The sequence below is a fragment of the Tamandua tetradactyla genome, chromosome 7, assembly GCF_023851605.1.
Source record: "Tamandua tetradactyla isolate mTamTet1 chromosome 7, mTamTet1.pri, whole genome shotgun sequence".
Lineage (NCBI taxonomy): Eukaryota > Metazoa > Chordata > Mammalia > Pilosa > Myrmecophagidae > Tamandua > Tamandua tetradactyla.
The window spans coordinates 148,956,991-148,980,295 of NC_135333.1; the positions used below are offsets into that span (position 1 = coordinate 148,956,991).

General features: G+C 31.6%; 1 protein-coding gene across 3 annotated transcripts in view; it reads right to left on the reverse strand.

The window, feature by feature from the left end:
- PPP1R12A (protein phosphatase 1 regulatory subunit 12A) overlaps window positions 1-23,305 on the reverse strand; it is a 144,651-nt gene that overhangs the window by 25,520 nt on the left and 95,826 nt on the right. For 2 of the 3 annotated variants that reach the window (XM_077111515.1, XM_077111516.1), the window contains exons 6-14: window positions 21,083-21,157; window positions 20,326-20,414; window positions 20,018-20,175; window positions 15,069-15,193; window positions 8,446-8,661; window positions 7,150-7,244; window positions 5,319-5,423; window positions 4,298-4,465; window positions 3,740-3,916 (exon numbers count right to left, since the gene is read on the reverse strand). In XM_077111515.1, coding sequence (XP_076967630.1) covers window positions 3,740-3,916; window positions 4,298-4,465; window positions 5,319-5,423; window positions 7,150-7,244; window positions 8,446-8,661; window positions 15,069-15,193; window positions 20,018-20,175; window positions 20,326-20,414; window positions 21,083-21,157 — 1,208 coding nt within the window. The remainder of the gene's footprint in view (window positions 1-3,739; window positions 3,917-4,297; window positions 4,466-5,318; window positions 5,424-7,149; window positions 7,245-8,445; window positions 8,662-15,068; window positions 15,194-20,017; window positions 20,176-20,325; window positions 20,415-21,082; window positions 21,158-23,305) is intronic. The other variant, XM_077111517.1, reaches the window with a different exon arrangement.

Sequence of the window (23,305 nt, forward strand, 5' to 3'; positions counted from 1 at the left end):
CATCCTATCAAAGGATGTACATAATTTCAAAAATGTGCTATATATGTCAAGAGTTAAATAATGGATAAAAGGGTCAAGTAGGCTAAGATAAGACCTATAACACAATAGGATGACTTCCCTCCAATAACCAATATCATTTGGGAAGTTCAATTGTTACCATTTTATCTAATTATATTACCATGTAGCTCACATTTCTCTGAGCACTTAGAGAACTTAATTATCTGTATTTTCTAGAGATGGAGAAGTTGTTTACTAAGTCTGTTAAGTTTACTAAGTTCATACCATCTGCCCCCATCCTAAATCACAAGCAATGGTCTAAATGAGTTCTTCTTTACTCACAAGCTACTTTTTAAAAAAAAGACTTGCTGTCATTAGTATTCTCAATTTGTAATTCATTTTGCTCATTAGTTTCCGTGACACTATTCATATATTCAAAACAAAATTTTGAATTTATCCTGGATTTTAGGCCTAATCTTCTATTTTCTGTATAGTTCAGAGAGTACAGTCACATCTTTAAGCACCTTTAGAATAATTTACAGTTTCTTCAGAATTCTGTTTAGAGAGACTATTCCTTTCTGGTACATAGACTGCTTGTTCCCCCCCTACATACTTCCCAACTTTTTAAAATCAGTCTCTCTAAAACTAGAATTCTTGACTCATTATTCCTAGCATAGCCCTTCTTACACAATTACCCCTTAGATGACCAGGTTACTTCCCACCAAGATTCTAGTTGCCCCAATTTCATCAACTAGCCCTTACTTACTGGGCAAAATTAGTTCCAGACTACTGGTTCTCTTTTTGCTTCTACTACTGGAGATGAACTATGAGCAAGGGAAACTAAGAAATTCTCAAGAAGGTGATTTTACTTAACTGAGACATCTAACAAACTTGCAGAGAGATGAAAATTCCATCCCTACTGTGTTCTGACTTACAGTGTTTTATGACCTGGTTTGAGAAAATATCACCTGCTTCCTCTATCTGATTGGGCAATTTATGGAATTATCTTATAAAAAGATATAACTTCTTCATTCTTTTTTTTACCTTCATCTTTATGTCCCTATTTTCTAAGCAACTCATAGTATTTTTTTTAATTAAGGACCTTTTATCAATAAATGAAGTTATTCTACAATTTTTTATTTCACTGACATTTATTGAAAAATTTATATTTATTTATTTATATTATTTATATTTTGGTTAGTTAGGCAAATTACATCTTTAAAAAACTGAATTCCTAGCCTAGGTTTTCTCACTTAGCTTTTTTCCTTCTGGAGGAAGATAAATGGGCAAATGGGAACTGGCTAAACCAAGGGAAAATCGCAGAAAATAATGGTTCTACTAAAGTAACAGTTGCATGGGAATTAACTTTACAAATATGAAATTATTAGTGAGGTACTATTTTATGGTATGAAAAAAGTATGAATAATTAGGAGTACTTAAATAATAAAAGAATTTGCTATCATGTTCTACCTACTTAAAGCTAGCTGCTCCTCTCTACTACCAACCAAAAATTAATCCACTGGAAATCCTGACCAATAAAAAAAAGGAAATCCTAATTCAATCCTGATCAACTGATAGAAGAAAGTTCAAGGACATTGTGGAATTTAATAATGTTCCATAATGTCCAAATGGACATATAAGGGTAAATTATGGTATAAAAGTACTAACTTTTTCAGCTAAAATATACTCTTAAATCATCATATATACATTTTCTTGGGCAAATTTTCAACCATATATTAAGAAACCACTGATAAAATTTAATTAAAAGATGAACCTAAGAGGCCAAAATGTATTTAAAGTTGTGAACAATTATTTCACATAGAACAAAACACAAACATTAATATCACTGCAAACATTGTTGAAACAAGGTAAGACAAACAAAAATCTCTCATATAACCACGAAAAATGTCAACAGACACATTTTTTCCTTATGATATCAGAATCTGCTCTGTACTAACAATATCTCCAAATGCTTAATTCTCAATCTTAAACGTCTTCCATGATTAATTAAAAACAATGGAAACAACTCTTCTGAACGAATGAAAAAATAAGAAAACTGAGGTTAAGAATCATAATTTGTTCTGAAACAACTGACAATTCTGGGGAGCTACACATAAGACTTTGTCACTGTAGAAATCTTAAAAAGCAGCAAACAATAGACTTAGAAACGATTCTAGAAATTATGTAGCTCGAACACCTTAATTTACAGAAGAAATTCTGACCCAGAAAGAACTTTGACCTTAGGATTTAGGTAGGGCAAGGGGTAAATAACCATCAACTCAGAACTATCTTCCCTCCATTTCTGCCCCGCTCCCTACTGTCAATAAAAACAAAACCCTCAAACTTATTTTGATTAGAAGTGAATGACAGATGTTTTAAGATATTCTAATTTTTAGACTGTATAGTCGTATTGAAAACACAATGACATAAAACTGAATTAAATTTATAAAAAAATTAAAGGAAGACTAATTAAAATATATGGCCTACACAGATATTCAAATCACAAAGTATTCACCACTTGCAGTGGCATTATAGACATATCACTAGAATTTCACTATAAAAATAGAAATGAAACAAATATTTTGACAGGAATTAAAGAAGTAGTAATAGAAAAGAAAAATAAATTGTACTTTTCTAAGTCTTAATAAAGTCAACATCGAAGATTTAGCCTTTATAACAATGACGTGAAACTTGTCATACATTTACCACCAAATATTTACTGTAAGACTGCTACTACACAGGCCATGCAATTTGCTAGGCACCAAAGACAAAGGATAAATAAGATCCTGTCTATAAATGAAAAATAAATGCCAGATATAAAACAAAGTTAATCTAGCTGGTATTTCAGTAAGTAAAATATTGGTTATGTAGCTAATTTACTTTTGTAAGAATAGAATATAAAAGTAAAGTTTACAATTAGTTTCCTAAGATTTTCTTCTTTTTCAGAAGAAAAAACTAAACTAGAGACTATGCATGATATAGCAAAAAGAACACTAGAGTAATTGCTCTCTAAACTTGAGTCTAGCCTCTGTTCTCACACTAATCACACAAAAGTGGAAAAGTCACTTAACATCCCCGGCTTTCTGTTTCCTTATTTGTAAAGCAAGGGTAACACAAAAGAAAGTGGGTAAGTTCCTTTCCATATCTATGATTCCATACCATAGGCAAGGAAAATTGAGAAATGCTCTTAAATGCATTTCAATTCACAAAACAAATTCAGACTCTTTTAAAATTCAATTAATGAACTATGTTTCAGAATTAAAAGGTGAATGTAGTCAATATACTTAAAATTGGCCTACACATATGCACAGAAACCTTTACTCACCAAAATAATTTGAAAATGAAATTCCCCAAAAACAACAGCTAGCAGTTAACATAATTTCTTAAAAATGAGAGGAAAACAACGAGAAAAATGTTTTTGATGTATCTAGTTTTCCATGTGTGTACTTGCGTGTGTTTAGGTCTTCACTGCAAAAAAAAGTTTTAGTATTATAACCACCACCAAAAATCCTAAGATGACAAAGTAACAAGACAACTGTCTGGTTCACTGCCTATTGACAAAAACATCATTTCTGTCAGAGGTGGGTTACAAAGCCTAAATGCTAGTAATTGCTAGTATAAGCCGACATTATTACTTTTATTAGTCTACTGGAGAGATGGTCAACTTAAGAACGTTAAAAAGAAAAACACTTTCATCACATGGCAAGATAGTATCAGCAGTGCTATTAGGACCTTTACACACCTGCGTCTCTCCCTGACCTCTGATGTGGAGGAGACAGTGCCAGCAGTAGTTGTAGTCAGGGTTGTGGTAGAAGCTGCAGCATTTACAACAGTTGGAGCAACAGGAATGGTCACTGCCGTAGGAACACTGTCCTTTTCTTTTTCAGTACTATCCTCAGCCCACAAACGATTTGAGGTACTATAGCATCATAAGCAGCAACACAAAAAGAGAAAAGGAAAACAGCTAAACAATGAAAGCACTTTCTAGCAGCTGAAAACATGTGACTCCAGGGATGGATTTTTTAAAACACAAGGTGAGACATCTTGCAACAATGAACCAAAAAGTTCAAAAGAGAGAAATTTACATTTTAAGCAGTCTAATTCAAGGTAAGTTCATAATTCAGGAACTTATTTTTCTCCCCAACATGCATAATCACCCCTTTTTTGGAACCAATTTTTGTTCATTAATTTTTAACAAAGTAAATGAAAAAATCCAGAGCCCCACGATCTTCTAAACAAAAACACATGCACATACATAAGCACACAGTAGACCTGAACACAAAGTGTATCAGTGACTTACCTGCTTTGAATGCCTGCTGAGGAAGAACCCGTTGTAATCTTTGTAGCAGTGCTTGTGCTGGAAAGCAGGCTTTTCTGAAGCCCAGCTGCAGAGGTAACTGTTGGTGTTGATGTGGTGCTTGGAACGCTAGAACTAATCAAATCATCTTGTCTTCTACCAAAGGAGCAACTAAAGGAAAGAGTCATATCTATATAGGATGTGTTTGCAGTGTACTATATAGTAAATGCCTATACATTTTACAGATTCACAAGGTTAGGAAAAATCTTAAACACTATGTTCCTAAATACACCACTGGCTCCAGCACCAAGAGTTGCATCTACAACTAGCCAGAGTCTAGACGAATTTGGTAGTGTATCCTTTTACCCCCCTCCTCCCGCTCTCCAAGACTCAAAGATGATCTGATACTTTGCATTATTGGAAATGTTCCAGACCATATGGTCATGCCAAATTGGACTGGAGAAAAATATTTTGGTTTGGTTTTATCTGGGAAGAGTAAGACTGATATTTCTGAAGAAAACTGTTCAAGCAGTTACAGATCCTGAGGAGTGGACCATGCCTACACTATATTTGTTTTATTCATATTTCATTCTTCTTTTGGTTGCTTTCAGTAGAAAAATAATTTATACCTTTTTTTTTCTTTTTCTCTCTTCGATATATTACCAATATTCCCAGTCAAAGCATTACGATAGCTCTAAACTTCAAGGGGAGTAAAAACCCATTCAGACAACTTATTTCGGTTGCTCTAGTCAGTGATACAAGCAATTCCTATTCAATATGCTACAGTCTAAAAGATACTTCATAATATAGGCAAGTTTAATTAAACACATAATAGAAGTAGGAGAAAATTCTCACCCATATTTAAATGTATTTGTGTCTTTAAATCAAGTTTTATTTAAAGAACAAAAGCTATAATATTTAATAAAAACAAAAGCTTACATGATATTAAATTGAGGGGTTCCTTGAAAAAAACTGCCTCACACTTTTATAAAAAAATTCATAAGTTATTTAAGAATTATATTACCTTTTATAATAAGTTGGTCCTTCATTAATTGAGCTATTCTTTTTCAGATCATCATCCCATTTTCTCCTTGTATAAGAACTACTTGTCCGCAAACTTGAAGATTCTCTGTGAAAAAAACAACCTTCAGATTCTACTAGATAACTGAAAAATAGAGGTAGGACGGCTGTACGTTAATAAACATTAGAAGTAGAAACTAGTACACCCCTTTATGAAAGCAGTTTTGAATATTTACTAAGTAAAAGTATTCCAGAATATTATACCCTAAGGTATAATTCTTAATACTGGGGGAATTAGATGGTTATAGAAGTGTTTGTTATTTATGATCACAAAATAGACAGCTTAAATGTCCATATATTGGGGGAGGTGAGATGGTTACTTTAACCTCAGAAAATCTACTCTATGGAATATTACGTATTGATAAAAACTACACTTGATTTTCTCTTTCTCAGGAATAATACCCCCCTTTTTCTTCCCCCAGTACGTATCACCCCTTAGAATGTAAGTGCCCTGAGAGTAGGGACTTTTAATTTGTTTACAGTGGTATCCTTTCCACCTATCAATTAGTGAATGGTGAAAAAATTTTAGTAAAGGAATGAATTAATGGAAAGAAATTTAAAATGAAGCTACATCTTTTTTTTTCTTTTTTTCAGGCCTTCTCTATATTGTTGAGTTGAATTTTCCCTCTTTCTCACCATTCCCCCAAGGGAATTTTTTTATTCACTGTTCAAATCACTTTGAGATTTATTAGGGCATTACTCTAGACAACCTACAAAATCTCATACCCTGCTCAAGGTTCCATGTACTTATGGTGTTCAATTAAACTGGCCATATAAGTTATATCAGGAGATGCACTAGTTAAAATATAAATTTTGTGCCAAATAAACATTTTTTGCTTTAGTCTCACACGTAAGTTAAAGTTTTAAAATACGAATGACCATCTATTTTCAATGCCCTGCAATACTGACATTTCTTTGTTCTTCCTCATACAAAAATATTTTTTAAATTGTACATTTAATCACTATCCTTTACACTCTACGCATTCCTAGATATTGTCTATCTTTCCTTCTGATTTCATTTGTGTCCCCAGCACTCCTCCCTCAATCATTCTCACATTCAGCTTCATTCAGTGTACTAACATTATTGTATTACAGTTAGGTAGTATTGTGCTATCCATTCATGAATTTTTACAACCAGTCGTTTTGTATAATCTGTATTCCTTCAGCTCCAATTACCCAATATCTACCCTATTTCTATCTCCTGATGGTCTCTGTTCTTAACTGAAATTCTCCAAGTTCATTCATTAATGTTAATGAGTTCTGCCTGCTAAATAAGCCCATTTTAAAGATAGAAAAAAATAAACTCAGAAGTTAAAAATGACTTGCCCAATGTATGACACTATTATAAGGAGATAACAATGGAAGGACATATGGGAAAAAATGTATTTACTGCAACTATGAACTACGATTAATAGTTAATATTTAAATATTCTTGCATCAATAGTAACAAATGTACCACACCAATAACTATGGGTCAATAACATGGGGGAGATAAAGAGTACTGGGAGCATTAAGGTTTTCTCTTTCCTTTTTGTTTCTTTTCTGGAGTATTGAAAATGTTCTAAAATTGATCATAGAGTTTATGCACAACTATGTGATGACACCGTGAACAGTGATTCTATTCCTTGGACGATTTCTATGCTATGTGAATATATGTCAATAAAACTAGATTTAAAAAATGACTTTTCTGTAGTTACATAATTATATAATGCTCATATATTAACTCTGATGCTAAAGAATAAAGATTTTGCAGTAAAAAACATAAAGCAAATCACCTGTTTTCTTTCTCTTCAATATCAGATGTACTTGCTAGTCGTCTTGGTATCGTAGGTGCAACATATGCAAGCCTAGTTCCTTTACTATCTTTCTCCTGCACAACAGGAAAAATATGTAAGTAAACCTGCATAATGATTATAAGCTCTGCCAAAAAAATGAAGGAAAGGTTATTTAATAATGTATAATTATACAGCTATCTAAGTTTTCTTTATAGCATTTTCATAGTTCCTAGCAAAATTTTAAAATTGATGTTCATTAACAGTCATGTATTAAAAACACTACAGGGCAGTCTGTTTCAACTAATTTCCCTTTCTTTCTCCTTTAGCCTAGTATTAGATATATTAATATAAAAAAGGAAGGAAAACTCTTCTACATTTTAATAACTTTTATAAAACTTCTATAACAGATTATTTAAAGTAATGCAATGTGTACAGGCTAAAATATCCTTTTTCCTTTCAGAAGACACAACCATTTATGTTATACAAGCTATTCACAAACTTGTATTTTATGCTTTAAAAATACATCAAAATATTCAAAACAAAAAGTTATTTCAATTATATATACATATATCCAAATCTGGTTGGCAGTGTTGTGATGATGACATTCTGATACAATCCTAGTACAAAGAATTTGGAAAACAACTGGGCAATAAGTTTATAAAAACTCAAAAACTAATAAATTTTTTGACGAGAAATCACAATTCTGAATTTCAGGTACTTGTTAATATTCCTAAATATTGAGGAAGAAAATTATATCGAAAAATAGTCCAAACATTGAAATGCCATAGAAAATAAATTATCCAAATATATAAAAGCAGTGTTGAATGAATTACGGTGTATCCTATTAGATAGAATATTAAAACTCTCAAAAATAGTTAACAGAACTACTCATTAAGACAAAGTTGTTTTTTTTTTATTTTTTAATTTTTTTACATGGGCAGGCACCAGGAATCGAACCCCGGTCCTCTGGCATGGCAGGCAAGCATTCTTGCATTCTTGCCTGCTGAGCCACCGTGGCCCACCCACAAAGTTGTTTTTAATGTGTCAGATGAAAAGAGCAGATAAACTGCAAATACCTATATGTATATATTAAAATAAATTATTTCTAAACTACTGAAAACATACTGAATTATAATAAATGAACTAAGTTGTTCCTTAATACATTCTATCGTAAATTCTAAAGTAAGATAAAATATTTCTAATTTATTATAGTCCCATAATACATATTTTAGACAAAGAGTTTTTCCTAGCACTTATAATTCTGAACAGGTACATGTGGATTATAAAACAGATTACCTTTTCTTTATTATCCAAAGAGGAGGAAAGTCGGGGACTTGAAGCTGAACGCATAACACCTGCAGTGTCTTTTTCCTTCTGAGCCTCTTTAGATGCTGTGATTTCAGCAAGTGCACCATAGCTGCCAGTCTTTCTAAGCCCTAACCTCCAAGAGGCAGGAGATTCGTCCTTTCTCTCTTCTTCTTTGGGAGAAATTTTTGTTGCTGAGGTTGGAAACTGTTTTTATTTTTTAAGATAAAGAAAAAAAGAATTATCAAGACTGATCAGTGTTTAAATTGGAAAATGACAAGTTTACAGGTAAAATGCCTAAAATTACAGTTAACAATTTCAGGAGAAAACATTTAATAATTAGGTTAATATCTTAGTCAAAAATGTAAAGATCTAAAAAAATGAAAAAAAAAAAAGAACGTACTACCTCTTCAGAAGTTAGATCTAAGAAAACACATGCCACACTTTATATCACACAAAAATTATGATGCAAATATAGAAAACAGAAACGAGCACACCATCAGGACTTTTAACCATGCATCTTTGGAACCAATATTTATATTAAACTTGTTATGTTGTAACCTAACATAAATCTTGCACATAAAAATGCCTCACCATAGATTTTTCACCCTTAATGGGCACAAGAACAATGCCAGTTTTGCGCAAGCCCTGCCTCCATGATGCAGGATCTACTGATTCCACCACAGGCATGATAGGAGCAATGAAATCATACTAAAGCCAATTAAAATAAGACAGGTAAAGAAATAAAGATGGAAAGCATGAAAAGAGAATAGGGAATTTAAGAAAAAAAACTCACACTTTTTTTATTTTAGAAAGAATTTTATAATAAATTACATTCCAATAATCAAATATAGATCCAATCTTTAAAAGTCACTGCATACAAGTTCAAGTTTTAACATGAGGTGACCTGAAAGAACCTAATAAAGAAACCTCTAAAGCAAAGCACATACAGCTTGTGAGCAAACAAACTGCGTATGAATTTTGTTTTTAGCCATTTCTACACTCTGGTTAAAATTTCTTAAATCCAAAATAATCAACAAAAAAGTAATAATTGATCTATTTTCTAATTATGACACTCAATTTAATAATATTTTTACTATCATAGTCTTAAGTATACTGTTTGATTTTCCCACCAAATATAAGTTTAACATTTCAACTAAAAGCTACTTTTATGCATAAATATTTACTCTATAAGCTCTCTCATAGCCTTAAAAATGTAACATCTGTTATCTTTAATTAGTTCATTTCATCAAGTTCATTTCCAGAGTTTAAATATTCAACCACAGTTAAATATAGAGGGGCAAATATAGCAAGAGAGTATTTGCCACAAAAACAGGGTATCAATAATTTTTAAAACTCATTCTTTCATATTTATTGCCAAAGTCTGCTATAGTTAGCTAATTAGAAGAGCTTATCAAGACACCAATGATGCTGGAGGACCACTTCATAGGCAAAATTGTTCTATCTCTGATACTTCCAGTAATTAATTCCTATTAATAGGGTCTAAGATGGACACACCCTATACAGCATTTCTCCATTTTCAAACTGTGCAATGAAGTGCTCCAAGGTACCATATCAAAATCACAGGAGTGCTATGGGATAGTTTAAGGTTTTGAAAGAGGAAAGTGATATTTGTTGGACACTGCAAACTACTGTTATTAATTTATTTGCACATAACTACTTAATACATGAAGTTGTTAGGTATTTCTTTTTGACAAGTGGCACTATGAAAATATTACTGAGACACTAGGGACTAAGAAAGTTTGGGAAACTCTGTACAATTCTATACAGGTTATTGATTTTTTAATTTAATTTATAGTCATAGTAAACTAGAATAGGCGTCACATACTTTTTCTGTAAAGGGCCAGATTATAAATAATTCAGCTTTGCAGACCACAGAGTCTCTGTTGCAACTATATACTCACCTATCTACAGTAGCTCAAAAGCAGCCATAGATGACACATATATGAATGAGACTCTGTGTTCCAATAAAACTTTATTTAGGAATACTGAAATCTGAATTTGTGTATAAAATCTTCTTCTTTTGATTACTGCCCCAACCTTTAACCTTTAAAAATGTTAAAGCCATTCTTAGCCCACAGGCTGCACAAGCCATTCTAGCCCTCCAGGCCTGCTCTAGCAAACTATATCCTTCTCACCCTCCCTAACTGGAAAATTTTTTTTTTCCTCCATGATAAAATAGCCAGATGGCAGATAACATTTCCTGACTGTTACAGTAGACATGAACATTTAACAAATGTTTACTAGTATCAGGCATTAAAACTAAGCCTGTCCTTCACATCTCATTTATTTCTTACAACCATCCCCATCCTCAAATACTCTTTCTGTTATTCTAGAGTTGAGAAAAATGAGGCAATAATATCAATTTTTAAATGGACATTTGTTGCAGTGTATTGATTAAATTAGCTCTACCCTGGCTAACATGGTTTGGATCTAAGTATTGGTTTGTGCATTTAAAAACACCTTTCAGTTTTACATGTTATATAAATGAACCCTTCTGAAATACTCAAGTATACCTTCTGCCTGAAACGGGACACTATCTTGACATTCCCACTCTTCTGACCAGCTTCTCTTGCATTTTGTTTTTCTATTTGTTTTTGTTTAGCAACTTTCCTTTTCAGTCCTGCAACAAAATTGTACTACGGATCTCTTTTCAGATCTCTTATCTTCCCTTTCCACTTTCTTCTCTTGGGGTTGGGAGTAGAGTCTTCTCTATTCACTATGGCTAATTATTAATTTTATTCAGTTTATTTTCAAATTTGCTATGCTTCAATCCAGCAGGGCTGCTATATTTTCAGTCCTGAATTCCTATTTACCTGTAAAATGCACTATCTAGAACTACAGTTGGAATCTGAAACTCATCATGTCCAAAATCAAACATCTTCTACTTTCAAACTTTCTCAGTTCCTTATTTCTATTAATGACACCAATTTATCTCTCCAAACTCCTACAGCTGAAACTTCACAGTCATGTTAGATTTCTTCTCTGCCATTTTTCCTACATCTATAAATTAGGGTGCCAATACTCTAACTCTCCTCTCCTTTTTATAAGCCCACTACTACTTTCCTGGTTTTTATTCTCATCATTTTCCTCTGGGCGACTTCAATGACTTTCTAATAAACTTTCTCTAAATCAGGCTCTCAACCTTCAAATGCACCTGTACACATATGTAAGAAAGTCATTTTATAAAGAATAATTATCTCATGGTCTTGTTCAAACATCTTCCATGATTTTCTACTTATTATCAAACTATAAAGGTGTAATCCTAGAAAAGAAGACATTCCACAATTTGGGTCTATTTTTCCTGTTTTATTTTGTATACAGGTATGCTTCAATTTAATCAAACTTGATAAATGTGTTTTTTTTTTCTGCAAAATACCCTACAGTATCTCATTTTGCTACAATTGCTTCTCTTCTCCACTTTTAACAAACTGTATGATCCATTCATCTTTCTCTCTGTCAGTTGTAATACTACCTACTAATCCTTCACGGTCCATTTCAAATGTTCTGATCCCATTACACCAAATCAATTATGATTTAGTCCACTTTTAAACCATTATGCTGCATTTATACACTTTTATTGACATACATCACATACATAACCATACTATATAGCAGTTATTTGCCAAATTATTATGGTTATTAAACTGGATTCAATCAACCAGAATTGGAAAATCCCAAATGAATTTTTAGCATCCAGTAAAATATAGTTAACACTTTGTTAGACTGTATATCTACATGGTAGGGTAGGTAATCTTTTTTTAAAGATACCAACAATACTTACTGTGATGAGAGTTATATAAACTCATCGTTAATTAGAATTTAAAAGCAAAAAATCAAAGTAATGGTTTTAGGGATAACATCATTTCCTACAAATCATAGGGCCTGGTCTCACTACTACAGAAATAGTTCTTTAATTTAGCTGGAGAGTTAAGAACTTAAGGGAAGATTATTTAAAGGGAATACAACTACATTTACCTTTCTCTAACTATCATGCATCATATAAACAATTTATATATTGTTTATGCATTGGTGAAGGAAGCTAAAGTTCTAAGAAAGTTTCTCTAAATATTAAATGCAAAGTAGTGAGTGGGAACCTAAAACTAGACAGAACTCTTAATCACAAAATCTTGTAAAACACATTTATAATTTAACACTTAGTTTAAGAAATTAATTTAACAAAATTAAAAATTTAAATGCTAACTTAAATTTAGCAAATGAAGTAGTATCAGTGAACATAAAACAAACTTTAAAAGCCATATAATACTGATAAGAAAATGCCTCAAACCATTAAAAATAGTACTTGAAGCTTTAAATACATCATAATTTAATTGTTCTTGGTAAAATTTGGTCACAAAAATTTAAGAACAATGACTTAGGCAAATTAAACAAATGATTGTCACTGTCAATTAATTATACAATCAAAAGTAATTTTGATAATTATTTTTACAAGTGGTCACTGTCCACTAAACTAATTGGGTTACAAAGTATATGCTTTCAATTAGTACAGTAGGCATAAATCAAGACGTAATTGCCATAAATCTAGAGCTATCTTGAGAAAAGTAAAATTACCACAAGAATTACATTGTAATTACCAGACTTTAATAGGAAAGGGAGCTTATGGGAACTTTGACAATTCTGTAGTCCTAATAGACAATGAATCAAAAGAACTAAAAGATGCAGGCACAAATTTAGAACTCCAGGAAGAAGTACATGGGGGTTCAAAAATTAGATAAAATTTTAGTTAAAGCAGCTCATGGTGATACCTGATGTGGCATGTTAAGTCTTTAAACTTCTGCAGAGACTGCTTTTGGAGAATTACATTTTAAAGTATATTTCACTATGATCATATGAGTATGAACTCTAATTGAACTAAAAATCTCCAGTTCCTAGAATACTGAAAGTTAAAACAATTCTTTCTTATAATTTCCTTATACTGAACTGTGTATCGATGAACTCATACATCTTTGCATCTTATGCACTGATGGAAGAAGATTTTAAAACTAAGAAATTACATTACTGCTTTCTAGGGAACAGTTCTTGGTGAATGGATTTAAAAAAAAAATTCTCTAGAATTTTAAAAAGATCCATATTTTGCCCTCTTCAAGCAAAGTCCAAAGATCAGCAAGACTAACAATGTGACAGAAACACCCTGAGGATTTTAAATCAGTCCTTAAAACCATGTAAACCAAATGATAACAAAATACACAACAAAACAATAAGTCCAAAGGCAGACGACACGACAACCAAACACAATGCGCTATCTCTGACTAGACCCTTGATTTGAAAAAACAAACAGCTAGAAAAGACTTTAATAGGAGGACAACTCGCAAAATCTGAGTATGGTCTGTATATTAGCTAACACAGATAACAGTACTGTGCCAAAGTTAAATTTCCTAAGTACATTAATTTAACATTAATTTAATGGAGAACAACGCTTTGTACTCAGAAGATTTATGCTAAAGTATTTAGCAGTGAAATATCATAACACCTGCAACCAATTCTCAAATGGTTCACAAAAAAATTTTTTAAAGAGCGTGAATGTATATATATACACAGAGAGAGGGAAATGAGTATGGTTATCAAAGATAAGTAAGGGCTGGAGAGGAGAGGCCTCTAAATGAGACCAGTAAACAAAATAAAATAACAAAACAGTCAATATTTAATTTGGCAAACAAATAACAAAAAAGTCAGTATTTAATTTGGCATAGCAGGGAAATGCAAAGTCTTTAAAAAGATTAACACACTAGAAAGAATTGCTTTGGTGGAGAACAGGAGAAAAAAAAGGACAGAGAATAAAGAAAGAGAGAAGAAGAAATGGAAATAACATGTTGAGAAGACTGTCATTAGCTAGGCTCTCTCTCTCAACCCTTACAACATTAACTTACTTTTTTCTGATTTTTTGTCAAACAAGGATGATATTAAGAAATCTGCTTAAGATCATAACAATCAGCAAGTGGTGGGGCCAGGAGCTTATCTTTAGTTTGTCTGAACTTCAGAGATCATGCTCTGGCTTCCATACCATAGCTGCATGCATAGAGCATTAAACTATGAGTTAGAAAATCTAGATTCTAATCTCCTCATGGACTTGTAGTAATTTTTGTGTCTAGATTATTTAGTTGTGAAACTATCAACATGCTCTTCCACTTAACAGAGATACAGGATATACAACCTGAATTTTTCAAAATAAAATTCAACAGAGATAAAAAATACCATGGCCATCTATTATAATACTACGAAAACTCTCATTTTTCCGCCATTTATTTTTTTCTATCTACCATAATACTCTAAATTGCAAAAAGTAAAAAAAAAAAAAAAGGAATAAAAACTGGGTCAGGGAAAATCTCAGGTAAATATATTCTTCTAAAATATATCTGGGAATACATTTTAGAATATACCAGGAATAAACTGTAAAAAATTAGAACTGTTTATAATGGCTTAGTTCGAATGGAATTTGAACAGAATGTGTTTTTTTTGGTACATGATCTGGAAATCAAACTCAGGACTCCCACACGGCAGACGAGCATTCTACCACTGAATCACCTGTGCACCCTAGAATATGTTTATTTTTAGCAAACACAATTTTGGCTTACCTTTTTAATAGGTGATGTGGGTGTTGCCTGACCAGATGAAACAGTAGGTGTTGTGACAGCTATAGGAGCTGCCTGTGTACTAGAAGTATTGGCATTAGTTACAGAAGTCGTGGGTTTTGTCTTATCTATTAAAAAACAAAACAAAAAAACCATGGAGTTAAGATTATATGTTAGTTCAGTTTCAACAGCTAGAAAAATATAATTTTTTGTTTAAGGTTGTGTTGGTTCAAAAAGTTTTTTTTCCCATTATTATCCCTTTTAATATGAATTTTTAAAGGACTTTTTAGAAATGCCTCAATATGCATGCTGAAGTAAATAACGTGAAGGACTTATAACTAGGCTTATGAGAATAAAGGCACAAGGAGAACATGGCTTCTGCACTTTTATATACAAGGAAATTAAAAATATATTAAAATTTAGAATCTGAATGCCTGAATGCATTGTAAATTTTAAAAATTATAATAGCTTTGCAATTATAAAGATAAAGGATAAAGAATTTATTATTGCTAACCCAAAACTAATAGCTAAAGGATAAAGAATTTATTATTGCTAACCCAAAACTGATAGCTTCTCTCTCTTACAGGAAATATAGAAGTGCTTTCTATCAATAATTGGTTTATATTCTTGTCAAACAATACACTTAAATGTCCAAGGAGCATTCCTTCTAACATCCTAGAAAGTCTACAGTTAACTAGACATGATAACAGCTGAATCAGGTCAAACCTCTTTTTACAATAGATCAAGAAGATTTCCAACTAGTAATAAATGACTTAGGAAAATATTTTTGAAAATATTAGAAATTCAAACTGATGCTAGAAAAATTCAGACTGCATGTGAACATATAAATCAGATTATCTTGCTAATGAGGTGAGAAAAGTAATGTGCTGAACTAAACCAAAGATTAAGAACTGGTACATTTAAAAAATTGTTTACAACCATAGCTATTCAAGTAAATGGAATGAGTTAAACTAGGTCTGATAAGCTTTTAACTCACGATTAAATAATTCTTTTCATTCAATAGCTATCAAAATTATTCAACACAGTTATGTACAAATGATGTATAAGCTTATTAGACCATCTCCCTGGAAAACAAATTCATCTAACTGTGAAGAATCATTCAACAAATATGTATTGTCTCTATATTTCAAGAACTCCTAGATACTGGGGACATAGAAGTGAATTCAAAGACAAAATACCTTAAAATAAATAATAAATAATAAACAAGACAAATTAAATAGGTAGTAAATCTAGCAGGGAAATGGCAATGAGGATAAAGAACAAAAAATTCAATTGAATAGTTTTCACTTGACTTTTTCCTATTTTCTCTTAGATTAAAAATTTTAATGAAATCTACACATCAAAGAATAGGTATATATGCACATATATAGACACTTATATTTTGTTTAAAGAATAATACAGAAACTTTTCGTGTCCACCATTCATCTTATTATGTAAACCCTATCAATACTGATCAGGCCCTTATACTGATTTGATTTAAATGAAAAATGAACATTTTAAGTCCTAGGGGAAAAAAATAACAAAAACCAAAAATATGCTTCCCCTTATCATTCCTCAACTACTCCTCAAATATACAAATCATTTGGAAAGCAATTAAAAACTTCCAGTTGTGTTCCTACTTTCATCTGGTCTATGAGAAGAGAAAGAACACTTTTTATTGTTAGAAAAACTCATTTGGTAAATAATATGTGAAGGTAAATTCAGCACAATTATTATTTCATGTTAAATAGCTTCCCTAGGAAGTAACCATTCAAAAAAATAAAAACGAATAATTTAGAAATTGTCAAATCAAGCTGTCGCTCTACAGGGAAATGGCTACTTTCTCAAGCTTGCCAAATAAAGTATGATAAAGCCTTGCTGATATTTTAAAAAAAGAATGAGAGAGAAGGAACCACATGACATTTACATGGATTAATTCTTGAGATAATCAAATTTTCCTAGCATAACTACCCACTAGGTAATGTGAAGGACAAAATTATTGTAGTATAATACACTTCAGAGTATTCATTTCAGAGGAACATTTAAAGTTAGCTCAGTGAGAATCAGAGCATAGGGTAGTTGGTATGCTTATGCTCCAAGTGGTAGACTGAATATAATTTGATAGTCATTAGTTTCATTTATAGAATAGTAATACCTAAAGAACTATCCAGAACACACAATCCAATTCTTACATTCAGGAAAACTTAAAGCAAAAGAGATAAGTAGACATGCTGGTTAGTTGCAAGACATCTAAAATCGGTCTTTCTTTTAAAATGCTCCTCAATGAGTTGTATACAAGGACCAACTAAGAAAAAAAAAATAGATAAAACAAAACAAAACTCCAAAATCTCCAAAAAAGTAGTTGTCTAGACTTCCAGTTCTTGAATTCTACTACGCAAGTAGACTTGATACACAAGTTAAGAGATCTGTCTGGGTCCTAGTTCTAGCTTTGTTGTGCACATACACGTACAATTTGATTTTCAATGATACATTTTACTGAAAACTGAGGACAAAGGATGTCTCCTGGGAATGAGATCAAGTACTAAAAAATAACTTTAAACACTTGTAAAAAATAATGGATCAATTTAAGTAACAATGACATCATTCCATTTCTTAAATAAAATGCAAAAGGGAAATAGTACAAATTTAACTGAAGTGATGATTAGGTAAGACATTGAAATTTAAATTATTAGTTTAATTTTATACAATTACTATATGAAAATTAACACTTTATTATGTTTTTAAAAACTATGCATGTTGATTCTTATAAAATTTGCTTTCCTAATTAGAAATATTTTAATTAGCATGTTATTCAAATAATATCAATTATAACATTCAATGACTACTTGTTGATTTAGCCTTCAAATTTACCTATGACTTTATCATCTAGATAAAAGATTTGGTGACTCACCTGACCAGCAATGTGACAGCAATGAAGAAAAATACATCCCTAAGTGACTAGAATCATAAACTCTTTATGTATTACATGTGTTTTATAAACTCTTTGTGTATTACAGAAAAACAATTTCCTATCTGTAGGGTTAAAAGCTTTAAAAAAATAATTCAAAATACCAGAAACAAAACTAGCCTAGTACAGTAATATGTTGCTTTTAATGGGAAGCAGAATTATCAGTATGTTCCTTGACATGTGTTTATGCAGTAAACCTTAGCTTCTCATATTCTCTGAGAGGAAATTTTCATTGAGTAAAAATAAAATGATTTGAAAGTGTTGTTGCTGTGTCTAAAGTAAATACAGGAAGTCCTCTAAATTCTAGGGCTCCACTTGAGTTTATCAATGACCATGAAATTTGTTCCTAATAAAATGAGTGACAGCTATTTCACTGATCAAAATCTTAATGAAAAAGGAATTTTTTCTTCTGATAAATGCATGGGATAAAACACCAACTTATTGGTCTCTTGTATCTTGGAGCAACTAGAGGTAAAAACCTGAAATTGTGGAATTAAAACCCATACCAAACTCTGAACTCTGTTCTACAACCAATCGTTACAATATGCTTTGAAATTTACTGATTTTTTTAATGTTATTTTTCAAAAAAAGAAAAAAAAGTCAACTGTGATGATAAATGCACAGCAATATGATGATATTGTGAATCTCTGAGTGTACACTTTGGATAAGTATATGGTATGTGAATATATAATATCTATCAATAAAAAATTTTAAAAATAGAAAATAAAACACATCAATTTACATACTTCAAAGAGAAATACTGGTACCAAATGCTGTTTAGAAGTTGAGTGGCTAGCTGATACAGACTAAGAAAATAAATGTTATTTAATAAAAGCAATTTGGTAAACAAAATCTAGGAAAACATGCAAGCCACAGGAAAAAAGGCAGAAACCATATTCTTGTTGGTAAAAAGGAAAGGGATACATTGTTATATTGACTCTGTAAAACAATTTGGCAGCAATTATAAACCTGAAAGTGTATGTAACCTTTGATTCAATAATTCAATTTCTAAATACATCCATTAGAGAATCTTATGATGATATATAAGGAAATAAACCATTAGAAAATCTCTTATAATGATATATAAGGAGATAAGTACACAATTGATCACTGTGCATTATTTGCAACAACCAAAAACTGAAAATAAGGTAAATGCTCATCAGAAGGGAAAGGCACATATTCAAAGTAATCTATAAATTACATTACAACTAAAGAGATCAAATTATGCAGATAAAGATATATAGGCATGGACAGATCTGAAACATAACTTGAATGAAAAAAGCAAGTTGCAGAACAATTCTTAAGAGTTATGAAAATAAAAACAAAAGTTATAATTACTATATATTACTTATGGAAGTACATATATCACAGAAAAGTATAAAAATAGATTGGATGATTACAGAAAAAAACTCATGCTAGTGACTGCCTTTAGGAAGAAAAAAAAGGACAGAAACTACAACTGGTGTTTAATGATGCCTACCTCAGCATACTTCCCTGTATCTTTAAAATTTCTCAAAACCAAGCAAACTTCTGCCACACCCACAGGAAAGTGTCTTGACTCAGTACCGATTTTCTAAAATTTTTTACTGTTTCTTAGGGAAGAACTCTGGAGGCTGCTAGGACTGGTTTCCTGGACTTCTAGACATCAGGGAACAGAAGGAACATTCTTGAATTGCTGGGAACCTATTTACACCCTTTCTGCACCATCCTGAGGGACTCTTAGAAACCTCTGCACCTTCTTCAAATCTAAAAATATAGGTTGGCAAAATGCAGAGATGAGCAAAAGCCTCCATGTCATAGGAGACCAATAAATCTACAACCACACCTAAGCGTCTAATTCTCACTAAAAAGTAATTTACTGGCTTTGGCAAGTATCCAAGCAAGGAGCAAATTAACCTGAAAAGCTTAAAATTTAAATCCTAATTTCATTTTACTTTACACTGTATCAAAATCCAATGAAAATCCCTTATCCTTTAACTGTTACCTGTTTCAGCTTCTGATTCTGAGTCATCTTCATCATCTTCTTCACTAGAACAGCTAGACTCATCTTTCTTTCCTTCTTCTTCTTCATCAACCTTTTCTTGCTCCAGAGATTCAATACGGGATGCATTTTTCTCTGGCTCAATAATCAGTGTCTCTTTGCTATGGGAGGAAAATAGCTTTCAAGTAATTATATATGCAAAAGGTCTAAAACAGATTAGTTTTTCACACATCAAAATTAAACAATCTTGACTATGGCCATTATGCCAACTCATTCATAACAATAAGAAATCAACTTAACATTTTACTTACTTTTTAAAGGTCTTCTGTGATTGATTATTGTCCATATTGGCTGTTGATTCAATTAGAGGAGACTTCTTATCCCGTTTTTCACTATGAAGCTTTATATAAATTTATACAAAGAAAATTAATATTAATAATCAAATAATTAAAGCCATTAATAATATTAATTAGTGAAATACAAAGTATAAAATAATGTTTAATGTTTTTCAAACACACAGAGCTAAAAGATTTAAGTTTTACCTGTGTAAAAAAGGACTTAGATGAAGAAGAAAAATTATCTGATAGCTTAAAAACTCCACAAAGGACTAACTCAGAGTTCTTAGATCCCTCCTGCTTTAGTTCCTGACTGAAAGAAGTCAGGGTCCACTAACCATTTAGGATAGCTGATGGTATTTTACTTAAAAATTTGTTTCCTACATATATAACTCCAAGAATCTAGGGCCTGCTATTAGAAATCTGAGATTTTATAGAGGTGCCAACACCTGAGAAAACGTTCACAAGAATTTACAAAAACATGCTATTCTTGGGAACATAAACATTATATAAGTATTCATTTTGTAAAGGAGAGGAAATAAAAAATGGGGATAAGCAACACGACAGACGACACATGAACAACAATCCTTTATTCTCTTTTTTTGTTATTTAGTTTGATTGTTGGGAATAATGTAAAACTAAGAAGTAGAAAACATCACAACAGTACTTTATTCAAAGTTATTAAGAGTATTTGCTAATACCGACAACATTTTTAGACAGTCATCAAACATACCAGATTTTGTTTCTTTTGCAACTCTTCTAAATATCCTAAAATGTCTTCATCTGCTACATCAAAGGCTGTTTGGCCCTAAATAGGAAACAAGGAAGATGGTGGTAATAAAAAGTCATTAAATTATAAAATGGCTTTGGTGATTTTGTATGCAGTATATATAGAAAGAAAAATTAGATAATGGTTTTTATGGTAATCATCAATAACATCATACTTATGACTCTAAGATGTACAATAAGTCCATGTAAGAGAGAAGTAGTAGAACACACCTCCCCTCATTTCTGTTTTCTAAGACAGTTTATTGAGATATAATTCACATACCACAAAAATCACCCATTTAAGGTATATAAGTAAATGGTTTTTAGTATATTCACAGTTGCATATCATCGCAATCAATTTTAGAACATTTTCATCATCTTAAAAAGAAACACTGTATCCTTTAGCAGTCACCTCCCATTCTCCCTCTATCTCCAGCTTGAGGAAACTACTAATCTATAACTACCTCTGCAGGTATGCTTAACTCAGAACATTTCATATAGACAGAACCATATAATGTGAAGTCTTTTGTGACAGGCTTGTTGCAAATAGCATTATGTTTTCAAAGTTGCAGCATGTATCACCTTTTTATTGCTGAATAATATTCCACTGCATAGATATACCATATTCATCAGCTGGTGCATTTTCATTTTTTTCGCCCCTTTTGGGGGCTATAATGAAAAATGTAGCTATCAACACTCATGCACAAGTATCGTGTAGATATCTGGTTCCATTTCTCTTGGGAACACAATTTGGAGAGGTCATGTGTTAAGTCTAGGTTTAACCTTTTGAGGCCCTTATTTCTTTTAAATACCTCCCTAAAATTTAATGCAATTCTTAACAGAGTAATAACATAAAAATATATATTTCTAAACTGCTTAAAGTCCAGCCAGTCACAGTTATGACTTAGAAAGTTTCAAAAATCAGTCCAGATGAACGTCAGCCATTTGTATTTATTGTAGAAAAGAAAATTTCAAAAAGCTATTGAGCAGAGTAATGATTTTTTTGCTGTCTGTATCAATCCTTATAAAACTGTACTGAAACAAGTCCTAAAATGCCAAAAATTCATTATTTATAATATATTCTCTTATACATTGGCCAGGAAGAAAAAACTATTTTAAAACTAGAAAAGAGATCATACAAAATTTTTTAACAGTACTTCCATACTCACAACAAATGTATAATCATGACTTCTAAAATTACACTTATTCTTCTATTTAGAAACAAACAAAATTACTGACCTCAATTTTACAATAACACGAGAATGCTGACATGTACTCAGAATTACATTCTAATCAGTGTCAGACTTTAAACTACTTAATATCTGAGCTAGTTCTTCCCTTGTTGATTAATAAAATAAAAGATATGGTCACGAAGTATAAAGAGCTACTTTATCAAGCTAGGGGAGTATGGGTATTTGAAACTTACAACATTCAAAAACATGTCTTGTATTTGTCTTTTCTTGCTAGAAAGCTTTGCCAGTAGAAATTTAAAAGAAAAGCTGTCTTCAACCCTGGACATTAAAAGGCAAAACTTAAATTCTTGAAGTATAAAATGCTCTGAAATAGAATAGCTAGCATAAAATTTTAAGGTAATTTTTGGAACAGCAATATATGCTAATTCCAGATTTGTTATATCTTTGTATAATTATTCTACAATGTTACAAATGCTGTATTTTTAAAGCACATCATGTTTAAGATTGTGTTATTAAATGAAAATAACTCACTGACTTTTAAAAATACCATTTTTAGGCATTCATCAATACTTTTTCATGAATGAAATACTTCTTGAAAATTTTATTGAATTGTAATTAAATAGTAAGCAGCACTTAAATACAATGGGGTTATTTTAATAATCAAGGAATTTTCCTTTTTAAGAATAAGAAATTGGATCCCCTTACTTATCTTTCTTTCCACTTTCTCCCTTAAAAATGAGTCTACTTTGTAAAGAGCAGCTGATAGAGAACAAAAACTAGAGAAAAATGTAGGCTATAAACAGAGAAACTGTTACTAATTTCAGAAAACCTAGACCAATTGACTTAATAACTTAACTGTGCTTTTTTTTTTGTCGGACAGCGGGGTGGGGGTGGGCAGCTGTGCATAGGCCAGGAATTGAACCTGGGTGTCCCGCGTGGCAGCTGAGCATTCTACCACTGAACCACCATAACCATGCTCTTTAAACAGTATATCA